This window comes from Varanus komodoensis, unplaced genomic scaffold (assembly GCF_004798865.1).
Source record: "Varanus komodoensis strain SLA01 unplaced genomic scaffold, ASM479886v1 scaffold10, whole genome shotgun sequence".
In the NCBI taxonomy this organism is placed as follows: domain Eukaryota; kingdom Metazoa; phylum Chordata; class Lepidosauria; order Squamata; family Varanidae; genus Varanus; species Varanus komodoensis.
In genome coordinates, this window is record NW_025335269.1 from 15629661 (window position 1) to 15642318 (window position 12658).

The 12658-nt window shown below is 40.2% G+C and overlaps 1 protein-coding gene across 1 annotated transcript in view; it reads right to left on the reverse strand.

Moving 5' to 3' along the window:
• The window catches only part of BMPER (BMP binding endothelial regulator), a 187664-nt gene that overhangs the window by 78393 nt on the left and 96613 nt on the right, over window positions 1-12658 (reverse strand). The window contains exon 11 of the mRNA XM_044419150.1: window positions 1872-1917. Within this exon, the coding sequence (XP_044275085.1) occupies window positions 1872-1917 (46 nt within the window). The remainder of the gene's footprint in view (window positions 1-1871; window positions 1918-12658) is intronic.

Below are 12658 nucleotides of genomic sequence, written 5' to 3' on the forward strand. Positions count from 1 at the left end.
GTTACAGAAGTCTAGTCAGGAAGTTACCAGTGTGTGTGTCACTGTCGCCAGGCAGTCGTTCTCCAGGTAGGGACGCAGCTGATGAATCAGCCAAAGCTGAAAGAAAGCGTTCTTCGCCACCACTGTTACTTGAGCTTCCAGCAAAAGCTCTGGATCGAGAAGCACTCCCAGGCTGCGGACCCTGTCCTTAAGAGCGAGTGCAACCCCATTCAGGACAAGGTCAAGGTCCCCTTCCCCGAAGCCCGACCCACCTACCAAAAAGACCTCCGTCTTGTCTGGATTGAGCTTCAGTTTATTGGCCCTCATCCAGCCCATTACCTCAGCCAGGCAACGGTTCAGTACAGCCACTGCCTCACCTGGATTGGTTGAAAATGAGAGGTAGAGCTGGGTATCATCAGCGTACTGATGATTCCGCAGCCCACACCTCCTAATGACCTCTCCCAGCGGTTTCATGTAGATGTTAAATAGCTAAATAAATAGCTAAACAAATAATAGATTTAATTGTTTTAACAAGAATCTTTTGGAGTTGGAATGATATTCAAATACTATGACCAAACTAATAACTAACATCTATAGAATTAAAAGTGGCTACCCAATCCTTTTCAAGTTGCTGCTTCTGAGTTATTAAAAAGAGAGAAAGAAACAGAGACAAGTACTAGCCTCGCACATTTGATTGGACGTGCTTCCATTTTTCACTCTGGTATGCACACTATAATGCAGAAAGGAACGCAAGGAGTAAGCCTGGCACTAAGATCCCTTCTTCTAGCCCCAAACAGCTTCCATACACTTTACACAAGGTCAGAGCTCTGTTTTGAAATCAAATGTTGTATCACATCTGTAGATGAGCTCCATATAACAATGATTTATATGAAAATAAATGAAGGGTAGATTCTTTGCTGAATGAAAATGGGTGAGATGATAAAATCTACTATTCCTGGATTAATAAAGCAGCATACAAACTGGCTTTCATTCTTAATGGCATATTTGCATGCTCAGGAAGTCAAAGTAAAACAAGGGCAGTACAACTGTTCTTGCTCTATTTATAGAGCTTTTCAGGGAAAAAACCCCAAGATATTAATACATAATAGTAATAAAAATCATACATAGCACTATCTCAAAGTGCTCAAAGCTTTGCACAGATCGTGTAACAACTGTTGTTACAATGCCCTTGTAAGGTCAACCCGTACTGTTATATTCATTTTGCAGATGGGAGGGCTGAAGATGAGAGAACAGCAACTCATCTAAGGCCAAGGAGAAGGTTAGTTTGAATTAGGGACTTCCAGGTGCATAGTACATTCTTTTAAAGTTAAAGGAATACTATATTTTAACAGACAATGTTTACAACCATCAATGTGAGCTCGCCTGTCTTTAATTTAGAGTGCTTCTAACAATCAGGTTTGCTCCTCTATGCTAACAGAAACAAGACTGGGAATTCCCAATCCTGTTTCGATTAGTGTAAATGAGCAAAACCAAAACCAAAATAATTCTGCTATGCTTACTTTCATCACATCACTTTCAGTCAAAGCTCTCCAGCAACAAAACTCATCCTGAGTTAAACACAGAACACGCTGCAGCATATGGAGAGCTTTGAGGAGAATGACCTTTTCATTGCGAAGTTCTTCTTCTAGGGTATGTCCTTTTTATGTTTGGGAAAAGATTTAAATAACAGCAAGGAATAAGAATATTACTGGGACATCTATGGAGAAATATTGAAAACAACAAATATTCTATTCAGCATTTATGAATAATCTCAGTCCTGAAGCAAATACTTCTTCTATTACCCAAAATGTGGGGGAGGACATGCAAGACAAATTAGACTTCTTTTCTGACAAATAGACTGCTGAAAAAATGTGAAGAATGAACTTACTCACTTTCAGTGCAAATGGGACAGCATCCTTTACGATTGAGAATCTTTCCCTAGATGGAATAAATATTACAAATGTTTAATGGAGGGGGGCATTTGGAGCAGTAGTTACATTTTTGTGTAGGTATAGAAGACCTCTGAAAATATTCAAGTTACATATGCAAAAGCATCCTCCTGCAGCTACTTCTCTCTGTCCTTGTCTCAGCAGAGAGCCGGTAAACCTGGGCTCCTTACAGGAGAAAAGGTGAGATATAAATGTTCGAAGCTGAAGGTGCAGTATTAATAGATCACCTGAAGGATTACTATGCAGGATAAATTCTTTCTACAGCCAGTAAATAGTAAAAAGACATGCCTGTTTTTTGTACTGCCAATTAATATAGTAACCATATCTACCATAGCAGTTCTCAAGTGCAATGAAAAGACACCAACACCTTAAAGCTAGTAGATGCAGAAGTAATCCTGGTATGAAATAATAAACACATGCACACACAGCCATCAAAATAACGAGGATGGAAATGACTAAAAAGCAACTATTTGTGACACATGCAATTAATATTTATCTATGTTTCTTCAGCTTTGAGCAGACACTTAAACCAGTAAATGATTCACACACACTTTAAGGTAACACAGAGGACTCCATCTAAATTTTTTATATATAAAATTTCACCACAATAAAAATGATCAGTTCAGTGAGGAAACCTCCCTATAAGAGACAAATTTAAAGCAGTCATGTCTGCTGGATTATAATAAATGATTTTTTCTTCTTGCCTCCTTTGGGAATGGCCCCATGCAATCAACCAAACAAAAAGCATTAAGAACTGACCTAGAACACAAATTGCCTGAAGTAGAAACAGAGTATGACACTTCCATAATGGAAAAAGATCAAGATGAAAATGCCATAGAATTTAAGGATGAACAGTGCAAAGACATGTATGCATCCTTCATTCTAATTCTATTCTAAAATATGTTGTTTGACTGTAAAGGTGATGGCAGCACAGAGTCAAGATACAAAATTTATTATCAGCAGCAACAGGAACTTTGCTGCTGGTAACTTCTTCCAAAGTCCACTTAGTTGCATCTTTCATCCATCCAGGGTGGACCAGCAGCATTCTCTGCGCATACGTAAAGTAGAATTCTTGCTCGTTCAGTTCTACAAAGCCCAAAATTAAGATGCTGAGGAGGCTGGAAGTCTTCAAACTGGTCTGAGAGCAACCAGGGTATAAAGAAAGCAGACCATGCTGGGGTGGAGGGGTTGTGCATCCTTAATCCATTACTATGTATGTTGGGATAACATACAAGAAGAGAAGATAAAATGGTGTTACAAATGGAACCAGCTCCCCTACCAGATTTTGATCAAGTTAACTGAGGCTAAAAGCTCAGAGAAAAGAATAGTTAAGGATATTCTGCTGTTATGGGCATTGTATATTGAAGGTCCACAAATAGTTTTACAATATTTATAAAGGCTATCATAATTAAGGCAAGCTGATTTTCTCTGTGCACAGGAAGCTCAGAGGATCCCTCAAGGTTTGATTTCATTCTGTATTTCATGAAACTACTGTGAAAGATGGTGGCTATCCATCCATCTGCTGATGATAATCAGCTGCGTATCTTCTGTGTTTCATACCTGGGGGTGGGGATGTCAAATCAATGGAGGGTGAAGACAAACTGAAATTAAATCTAACAAGGTAGAATGGTATTGGTTAGGAAACGGACCTGCTAAGAGAGAGTCTCAGCTTCTTTTGGATAAGGATGCACTCCTGTTAAAACAGGGCTCCCAACCTTTTGGACCCATGGGCACATTGGGAAATTCAAGGAACTGTCATGGGCATCACCACAAATTACCTCAATGGATCACTGCCTTGGTATCAACCTGCCACCTCTATGGATTTAGATTGCATCTTATTTAGCAAAATTTTTGTTTCATGTCTATTGGGCATTGCAATATCCCCTTAATACAATACAGGGTTGCCTGATTCAGCTAATTGCCAGTAGCACAATGCAGAAAATGATTTTTTTTAAACATGTGCCTTAGCAATGTCCAGTTGTTTATTCTTTTTTGGGAGGAAGTTATCACACAGATAACATTTGTACTAGAACACTCATCAATAATCACTGATGCACATGCTCTTAAATCATCTAAGAGCTTCATACAGATTATAAAGTGGAAAGGGAAAATGGATTCTTAATGCCCTTTTGACAACTAAAGGATTGGTAGTGTAACACTACAAGAATAAATACTCACCTCCTATAATGCAATTGATTGAAGAGCTTACAAGACCTTCAGTAAATGAACTGGTGGCATATAGACACCAACTTCAAATGGGCATTTATCTGGCTATTCAGTTCACTTTTGTTGAAAGTTAGAAAGTTGAATGTGTTCAACTTACATTCAAAGTTCAGCTAGAAAGTTGAATGTGTTTCATAAAAGAATAATCTTTGTGCTTATCAAACATGGACAAAATAAAAAAAATGTAAAAGCAATTTCAGATTCCCATGGGTGCCATGTTGGGGACCTCTCTGCAGGCACTACTGGAATTGCCTCTGGGTGTCACATTGAGAACCCTACTTTAAAAGATTAGGTTCATAGCATGGGAGTTCTTCCTGAAGTCAGCCTTGTCATGGGCAGAAGTATTTTGACTACAGAAAAGTGCTGGGATCATGTGATCCTTTTATTGTATCAGCCACACTAGCTGTTGGTTTGTTTCCCAGTGCATTTGAAGGTGTTGGTTATTACTTGAAGGGGACCTGGTTAGTTGAAGGGTCATCAGCTCTTCTCATGTAAACAGCCAGCCCTGTAAGACCAGGTGCTGCACCCTCATGCGTGTCATTGCCTTAACGGTGCAGTTGGCGAAGCTACACAACAGGGCTTCCTCAGTGGCAGAAGCCTGTCTGTAACATTTATTTATTTGTTTAGGATATTTGTATGCCGTCCTTTGCAAGAGCCTCAGGACGGCTTACACAAATAAAATACAAATCTTGAACATAACATAAATAAATTAACGACCCACTCTGGCTGCAATTAAAATATGATGATAAATTTCAATATTAAAATTTATTAATATATTGATTGAATAAAAAGATCTTAACCTGGCGCCGAAAAACATATAATGATGGCACCAGGCGGACCTCTCTGGGGAGCGCATTCCATAGATGGGGCGCCACCGCAGAGAAGGCCCTCCTCTGGTTACTCTGTCTCCTAATATCTTTTAAAGAGGGTTCCCAGAGGAGGGCTGCTGCATGTGCTGTTGCCCAACCTTCCCCTTTCACTATGGCCCACCAGCAAGTGAAGACATGTTTTTCCCAACAATCATTTGATTCTGCTGCTACTTAACTTTCTCTACTGACTGTTAATTTGCGTTCTTTCTTTGCGGCTTTAATGTGTTACATATTTGTATGACTGCTTATCATTTTTGAGCTTTTTACATTTTGCAAGCCACTTTGAGCTATTTGTTCTTTGAAGGGGAAAAGCAGAGTATACATTTCACACACAAATAAATGTAAATTTGTAGCCAAAATGTGGGGAATCTGTTCAACATTAATGAGCATCAGTGTTTGAGCAAGAGTGTTGCTTACAATAAAATTAACAGCATTAATAAGTACACAACTGCAGAAGTTTGAGGTAAGGGAGCCATTCAAGTCTTTGTGTACTTTTTCAGTAAAATTTAACTGGTTGCTTTACTTTATGTGTAGGTGTATGAGGCAGCTGCACAAATGGTGCATGGCCAAGTACTATCCAATTTGCCTATGCTGCCTTTAAAAAAATGATGTGTTTTAAAGATCGCTAATCCATCAAGGGAAAAGAACCTAGTTCTTCAGGAAGTCATCTTACACTCCATGCAAGCGACTCTATTGCTTGCAGCTTCAGCACACGCTTTGAGGATAGAAGAAATTTTCCAGTGATCCTGGCTCAGTGGATAGTTGAATGCCATTTTAATCTCATTTGAATCTGTAAATTATTTCTGCATTTCAAATAAAAGGCAAGGTTCAGCTCTTTATTCAATATGCTGAAGAGGCCAAACCTTTGTTACAAATTCTGGCAGGAACAGCAGTGGCTGAACATGTGGTATTTGTTTTTTGGAATCCTCAGTTAAACCCTTTAAAAATAACTTAATTAATTTCATTTGAAATTAGCCAAGAGTATAGCCAAGATTTGAAGATCTACTTTAGACATGTCCAATGGGCTTTGGGGCTTTTTTGGTTTTTTTGTACAGTCAGTCCCTGCACTATGGATATTTGGTTTTCAAAATCCCCTCAGTTCCACAAGTGAGTTACCAGGTGGCATAAGAAACCCAAAGCTCCCTTGGGTGCAAGTCACTAGTTGTGCCATTCTTTGGGTCCCAGCCTGATTCAGTTTAATTTTGAAATACCAGGGTTGGCTGTTGAGGGGCTGCAGCTTTGTTACAGAGACTTTCTGGCAGCCTCAGCAGGATAAATATTCCTATTAAGGAAAATTGAAGTAACTTCCTTACTTCAGAAGTTCCCTTCATCAGACTATTTGTTCATCTCAGCCATTACTGTTGAGCCTGGAGGACAGCTGCTCTCCAGGAGCTCCAGCCCAAAATCTTTTTCATAACCTGCTACGTTGTTCCTTTACCTAGAGATGCCAAGGACTGAATGAGGGACTTTAGGAAAAGCATGTGATCTACTGCAGAGCTATTGCCTCCCCTCAAAATTTCTTAAAAGGGGCTTCTTCATTCTCCTCTCTCTCTCTCTCTCTCTCTCAGATCCCTGGGCAGCTGACAAGAGAAAATTATCAATAATCACAGTTATAATTAAAATACCACAACTTAAACAAGTGCTCCTGAATAGTAAAAAGAAAAATGCAGGAAAGAGCAGTGCTACGCAGCTCAACAGCATTAGATCAATCAAAAACACACAACAGAGGAATAAAAATTAGTAGGCCTCAAGCTATAACAAACTAGCACCTACATTAAAGGGCCTGGGAAATGTCAGAAAGATATTATACCAAGAATTGTTGCTAAAATGCTCTTTCATGTGTTGTTATCCACCAAGCCACAATTGTCAAGGGCACTCAGGAAAAGGTCTCAGATGATGAACTCAAACCACGGGAAAGTGCAGAGGAAAGGGGTCATCCTTCAGGTCCCAAGCTGTGGAGGACTTTAAAAGTCAAATTAGCTGCAAGACATATTTTGGATCATCTCTGGCTGGAAGTCTCACAGGTGAACACTTGGCAAACTGACAAATTGTACTGCCATTCTAAATGATGCTAGGAAGACCATCCACCTACTTCTCTGTTTTTCTAATTTAATATGTGCAAATGGTAAATGGAAGATTATCAGTTTTACAGCTGATACTTATTAGAGGTGAATTCTTATATGTATCTGTTTTCATGGATAGTGTGATTGGCAATGAATACTCTCTTGTGATTAAAACACTTTCTACACATGCTTAGAAACTCCCTTTAGAAGCACTCTTCATTTAGCCTATTTTCTAGAGTTGAACAGTGCCATGGAAGATAATATTGGGGGTTGCAACTTGGCAAAATCTGCTTCATGTTAGAGCCAATGTGATACAGCAGCCAGAGGAATGCATTCCAAATGGAGAGGTCTGGGTTCAAAATCATCACCACATAAGGTTGGACCTTAGAGCCCATGGTGTAGCTCCTCTCTCAGCCTAAATTCCCTCACGAAACTGTTGTGAGGAACACTACTCTGTCTGCAACTGCTGTGGGCTACAGAGGGACGCCACCCTGAGACCCAGAGAGCATGAGCGAGCAACCTGTTGTCTTTTGTCTTCCAGATGTTGTGGCCTACAATTATCATCAGCCCTAACCATTATAGTCACTGGTATGGGCTGATGGAAGCTGTAGGCCAAAACATCTGGAGGGCTACTAGTTGCCCATCCCTGCCTTAGAGGGAGAGCAGTATAGTGTGGAAAAGTCATAAAATGTATTGCCTAGCAAGCAAGCAGAATCAAAAAAGGACTTTGCTTATGCAATTTTGACAGCTATTCACCATTTAGTGCCCAAGCAAGTGATACTGTCATGTTCCTCTGAGCTTTTGGCAAGAGAAAAAGTTGCTCCTTTCAGTATAAAGACCCCATTATAACCCATCACTTTCATATCCTTTTAATGGAAGCATACACTTCACATACTCCCCCCACCCCCAGGCAACGCACTCCCCAAATCCTATGTCCACTGGGAGAGATCTTAATTGGGCAAACTATACTAGCACGGATGGGAGAGATATATCTGAATGCCTCTTAATTGCGCTGGATAGTCTTACCTCTGTGTTTGCCTAAAAGGACTGCAGCCACCATCCAAGCTGGAAATGGCAGGAGTTCAAGCAAAATTAGGGTCTGCAGGCCAACTTGCTAAGGCTGGTTACTTGAGCCACCATGCTGGCACAGGATTCTGTTTTTGTCTTGTAGAATAAGGAAGTCCATTATTACTAACATGTGCTGCTAGAGTTCGTTAGCATTGAGGGCTCCCTTAGGAGTGGGCTATGAGATGCAATTCCATTTTTGTACATGAATATTTATAAGCAGACTGCATCTGAGAAATTATGAGTACTGCAGGATCTTTTTCTTCCCTTCTTTTTCTGGGAGTTTAAATTTTACATCCAAGGGTCATCCTTTTCTCTCTGTCTGTCTTCTTCTCTTTAAAGGACAAAACTAATTAGGATTGGGGGCAGGGGTTGTGTAATAGGAGCAGCTGCTGTTGTTTTGAGCCTCATTTGGGACAGAAGTGTGACCAACCACTTCCCTTTTTGTTTGTGGGAATAGCAGATGTTTACACAAATGTAACACTGTCTGCGTTAGGCATGGGACAACATGCCTTACATAAATATGAAACTCACCTCAAGCCCATCTGTTCAAAATGTATCTGCACAAAAAGATCTCCCAAAGGATTGCTTTACCATACAATTTAAATGTTGAATTTTCACTGAATATAGGGGTATGCACACTGAGTTGAGGGGAGGGGTCTCTTCTCAAGGATTTGGCTTTTATAAGCCTGGACATCCAAAATGTCCCACCCTTTCAAGAGGACTCTCTGTGCCATCACACACCAAAGGACACCACAGCACTGGATACATATTGCCCAGGGCCCTCTACATCTATTCCATCTCACCTAACATAGTCATACAAACAAAAAAGAATATGTACCAGAGGTGGAAGCAGGGCCAGGCCACAAAGGAAGGATATAAACAAGTAGCAAGGAATTGCAGGGATGGCATCAGGAAGGCTAAAGCAGGAAATGAACTGAGAATAGCAAGGGATGGTAAGAATAACAAGAAAGGCTTCTTGGGGTACATCCAAAACAAAAGACATGTGAAACAGAAGAGTGCCCAGCCACTTAAAGTGGATGGTAGAGTGATAATAGATGACAAGGAAAAGGCAGAGATGTTCAGTTCTTCTTTGCCTCAGTCTTCTCCCACAAGAAAATCTACAACAATGAAGTAGTACAAGCTGAAAGTGAGACATGGCAGCCCATGACTGACAGACAAATGGTCAAGGAATTCCTAAATGGAATGAACATGTTCAAATCTCCAGAGCCTGAGGAACTCCATTTCAAAGTCATAAAAGAGATAGCAGAGGAACTCCCAGAACCACTGGCTATTATTTTCAATAAATCTTGGAAAACAGGAGGAGTGCCAGATGACTGGAGAAGGGCTAATGTCCCCATCTTCAAAAAAGGGAAAAAAGATGAACCTGGGAACTACAGACAAGTTAGTCTGACATCAATCCCTAGAAAAGTTAAAAAATCAGTCTGCAGGCACCTTGAAGAAAATTCAGTGATTAATAAAAGCCAACATGAATTTAGCAAAAAGAAATCCTGTCAGACTAATTTAATCTCATATTTTGACTGGGTAACCTCCCAAACAGACAGAGGGAACACTGTGGACATAATCTATCTCCACTTTATTAAAGCTTAGTGCCCCATGACATTTTGATAAGCAAATTAGAAAAGAGTGGACTAGACAGAAAAACTATTAGGTGGATCCACAATTGGATGTTAAATTGGACACAAAGAGTGCTCGTCCAAGGCACCTTCTTAAACTAGAGGGAGGTAACTAGTGGGGTGCCACAGGGTTCACTCCTAGGCTCAGTGCTCTTCAACATCGTTATTAATGATTTAGATGAGGAAGTACAAGGAAAGATAATAAGATTTGCAGACAATACAAAACAGGCTGGAACACCCTAGAAGACAGAATAAAGATCCAGGGTGATCTTGATAAACTTGAATGCTGGGCTGAAAGCAACAGAATGAGATTCAATAGGGACAAGTGCTGAGTCCTTTACCTAGGAAAAAGGAACCAAACGCAAGAAGGGGAATATGTGGCTCAACAGAACTGAAAAAGAAAAAGACCTTGGAGTTATTGTGGACAACAGGCTAAATATGAGCCAATAATGTGATCATGGGCCTACCCAGTCCAAGTTTGTCTACTCCAAAGGACAGCAGCTGTCCAGAGGGTCAGAGAGGAGCCTTTTCCAGTCCTAAATGGATGCAGGAAGGACTGCATCTGGAACTTGCATACAAATGTGCTCTACCATGCCTCTACTCTAGTGATATAATTTGGAATTTATTCAGAATAATCCAGGGCATCAGGACGAAGGGGATTCTGTACTTGTTTCAGGGCCTAGTCCAACCTGAAAGGCTGCGTTCCCCCTCCAGATGTTTTGGGTTTCAGTTCACAGCCAGTGTAGCCAATCGTCAGGAATGGTTGGAGCATCTGATGGCACCAAGCTGGGGAAGGTTCCCTAATGGAAATAACATATTAAAAGTCTATGCTGACAAATGCCGTTTCTCAGCATTTTGCAAATAAAAATCCCTCAGCACCATTAATACAATTCACACTATGTTGCATATACTAACAGCAAACATAGTTCTCCAAGTGGCAACTTTAGGTAGCCAAAAAGGCACAATGCACAAGAGAATGGTATTAACAGGCTTAAGCGACATAAAGGTTTTCAGAAATACAATATATATTTAGGGAAAAAACCAAGAATGGAGGAACTCCAAAACAACCAATGCCTCTTCCCTCATCATCACTTTTCCTTTCATGTCATGCCTTTTCCAGATGGTTAACTAACAGGTGGGAACTGCCCTGTTTTATTGATTGCATTTAAGCCACTGAAGGAGACTTTCTGGCTAACGAGAAGGGCAAACATGCCTTAATTAATTAACTAATTAACTAAATGGGACTGCAAATGCTGGTTGATCATCAGAAAGGGATGGGAAATGGAAAACCAGGAGAGACAGAGAATTAAATGGATTGACTGGAAACCAGAATAGAAGCACTCTGTTCTGCTGCATGTTGTTATATGCCCCATTTACTAACATTTGAAAACAATACTATTAGACAGCCTTGTTATGTTTATCAGGCATATAACCAGACAGCCCCCTCCCCTACCAGTTAAACTCGTTTGGCACAACTTGAGTTGCCAATGTCGTCAATTCTGGTATCTCAGAAGGACCAGGTTGGCCTGGCAACATAGCACAGGGTCACACACTACTATCAATATAACATGCATGCTGAACTTTCTATTAATATTCTATATGAAGTACTGACCTAATGAATTCCTTATAAAAATGCCTTTTTCAGTACCTAGTGGATTTCAATGCAATGTTATGCCTTTATCCACCCTCCCGCACCCACACACACATAAAGAGTAGTATCAGATTACTTGAGCAGCCTTAAATCAAGATCAACAGGAAGTGATTTTTGCTAGGAAGTAACATGAGGCTGTTTCAGATGAGCGGAGTCCATTATGGTTGATGCTTTTATGCTGCGTGTTTCTGAGGAACTCCCACTGAAAACACTGCAAAGGAGCCTAATCATTTTTGTAAGACCATGTCTTTCTTCTTAAGCACAGAATAAGATATATGAAACACAGAGAACTTCAGGCTTGGAAGTATAATAGAGTTCGCACGAGTATAAGGGGTACACAGTCCTATAATCTTCCTTTTGTAATTTTCATAGGGTGGAGCACCAGAAAGAGTGCTTTGGCAAAGTTTCCAAAATGGTCCTAAATCTTAATCCAGTGGGATTTCATTACGCTGTTTTGGTAATCTCTGAATCAAAAGACCATGCTTAGACTAGAATATAAACACCCTGCCCCCAGTTTCCATGACACAGGGCCAACTCACATATGTGACAGAAACACCCAATTTTCTACATTTAGGTTTTTCTAGGCTCACTTCTGCACTTCTTCCTGAGCTGGAGATAGCCAGTAACTCAGACATGCACACATACCCATTATTTAGGTAACTGTGGTAGTTCTAAAAGGGGAGGAATTAACAGCTGGGGCATAATAATGTTATAATGTTTGTTAAATTGTTTTTCTGTTGTTTTATACAGTGTTGTATAGATTTTATATACATTTGCACTGCCTTGAATGTAGGCAGGGGGATAGAAATGTCATTTACATCTCAGCAATTGTATGCAGCAAGGTACCTGAATACTAGTTTCTTCATACGAAAGTGAACACATATGGTACTTTTCTCTATCCATATTGAATTTGAGGACATTCATTTCTAGGAAATTCAACAGCACTACTACATATGAGAACTAGCTCAACAAGAGGACAGCATAAAACTATTCAGCCAACCCTGCCAGTACGAGTGGCTTAATAATTTACATGGCAATCTAACTTACCATACTTGCTGGCAAACAAATTCCACTGAAATGAACAAGTATGCCTTCAGAGAGATGGTTCTCAGGCATTGGACAGCTATTCTGCCTTTCCTCCTCAATCAAGGAAAAGATCAAAGGAGCAGCAGGAAAATGTGGAGGTTCTCAGATTATACAGTATCTCATTTGGAAGCACTTT